We start from the raw sequence: 1,740 nt of genomic DNA on the forward strand, positions 1-1,740 counted from the left end.
AGACTGGAGTGCAGTGGCACCATCTCCGCTCACTGCAACCTGCACCTTCCAGGTTCAAGTGATTCTCCTGCCTCAGCCTCCCAAGCAGCTGGGATTACAGGTGCCCGCCAACACGCCGGGCTAATTTTTGTATTTTAAAATACACCATGTTGGCCAGGCTGATCTCGAACTCCTGACCTCAAATAATTCACCCACCTTGGCCTCCCCAAAGTGCTGGGATTATAGGCATGAGCCACTGGACCCAGTCCTAAATGTTTTGCTTCAGCCAAACAGACATGGGAAAGACCAGGGGAGCAGGACTGAGAAGAGACGTATGCGAAAAAAATCAGTAATTTTCTTTCAGAAATACTGATTTTGAAATGCCCATTGAACAGCCAAATAAATATGTCAGGCTGAACAAACACGCAAGTCTGCGGAACAGAAGCAGAGGAAAGATTTATAAGTTTGGGAGCTATTTTATATAAATGGTATATAAAGACAAGAATGAGATCCTAGGGATCGAGCACTGATGGAAAAGAATCCAAAAAACTCAGCACTACCATAATACCCCAAAGTTCGGAGGTAAGAAGAATGAGGATCCAGCAAACAAGACTAAGGAGTAGTAACCAGTGAGGAGATTTTGAGGGGAAGCAAGAAAGACTAAAACCCAGAGACTGAGAGAGAAAAGGGTATGAAGAAATGTCAAATGTTCTTGATATGCTAAGTCATATGAGAAATGAAAATACACTTTTTAAATTTATTAGGGGTCAAGTGACCTTGACAAGAGATTTTAGGTGGAGTAGACTAGAACTACGTAAGAAGACTAGAAACTACGTAAGACTAGAACTGACGGTCCTTGGCGGGTCTGGACGTGGCGGGTTGCTTTCCAAAATGGCGCGCGCGCTGAGGGCTGCAGCCGCGAATGCCAGACTGGGGAGAAACCAGAAAGGAGAGCAAGTCCTGTAAAAACAACAACTACTACTTCGGCCGAACTCCAGGCGTGACCAGCTTTCTGCTGGGAACACTCAAAGGGGTTTTTTTCCAGACTCCAAGCTCCCATACCAACAGTAAGAGCTTCTTTCACGTCACGGCCCTTGGATCAAATGGCAGGTTCTGTGTGGAACCGTGGTCGACTCAATCATGTAGCCATAGCAGTGCCAGATCTGGAAAACGTGCAACATTTTATAAGAATATTCTGGGGGCCCCGGTAAGTGAAGCGGTCCCTCTTCCTGAACATGAAGTATCTGTTGTTTTTGTCAACCTGGGAAATACCAAGATGGAACTGCTTCATCCACTGGGATGTGACAGTCCAATTGCAGGTTTTCTGCAGAAAAACAAGGCTGGAGGAATGCATCACATCTGCATCGAGATGGGGAATAACATTTTGATGGCAATTTAATCGTGATTTTCATGTGTATCTTGATAAGGTCAAAGGTGGATAATATTAATGCAGCTGTGATGGATTTGACAAAAAAGAAGATCCGCAGTCTAAGTGAAGAGGTCAAAATAGGAGCACATGGACAACCAGTGATTTTTCTCCATCCTAAAGACTGTGGTGAGAGACCGGGTGCGGTGGCTCACACCTGTAATCCCAGCACTTTGGGAGGCCAAGGCGGGCGGATCACGAGGTCAGGAGATCGAGACCATCCTGACTAACACTGTGAAATCCTGTCTCTACTAAAAATACAAAAAATTAGCTGGGCGTGGTGGCGGGCGCCTGTGGTCCCAGCTACTCGGGAGGCTGAGGCAGGAGAATGGCGT

The 1,740-nt window shown here is 46.3% G+C and overlaps 1 protein-coding gene and 1 pseudogene across 1 annotated transcript in view; one reads left to right on the forward strand and one right to left on the reverse strand.

Annotated features, from left to right (window-relative positions):
* SF3B1 (splicing factor 3b, subunit 1, 155kDa) overlaps positions 1–1,740 on the reverse strand; it is a 61,757-nt gene that overhangs the window by 32,829 nt on the left and 27,188 nt on the right. Inside the window, exons 6-7 of the mRNA XM_011989190.1 lie at positions 1,069–1,142; positions 831–909 (exon numbers count right to left, since the gene is read on the reverse strand). Coding sequence (XP_011844580.1) covers positions 831–909; positions 1,069–1,142 — 153 coding nt within the window. The remainder of the gene's footprint in view (positions 1–830; positions 910–1,068; positions 1,143–1,740) is intronic.
* The window catches only part of LOC105545955, a 10,527-nt pseudogene continuing 9,657 nt past the window's right edge, over positions 871–1,740 (forward strand).

The sequence above is a fragment of the Mandrillus leucophaeus genome, unplaced genomic scaffold (genome assembly GCF_000951045.1).
Source record: "Mandrillus leucophaeus isolate KB7577 unplaced genomic scaffold, Mleu.le_1.0 Scaffold1093, whole genome shotgun sequence".
Lineage (NCBI taxonomy): Eukaryota > Metazoa > Chordata > Mammalia > Primates > Cercopithecidae > Mandrillus > Mandrillus leucophaeus.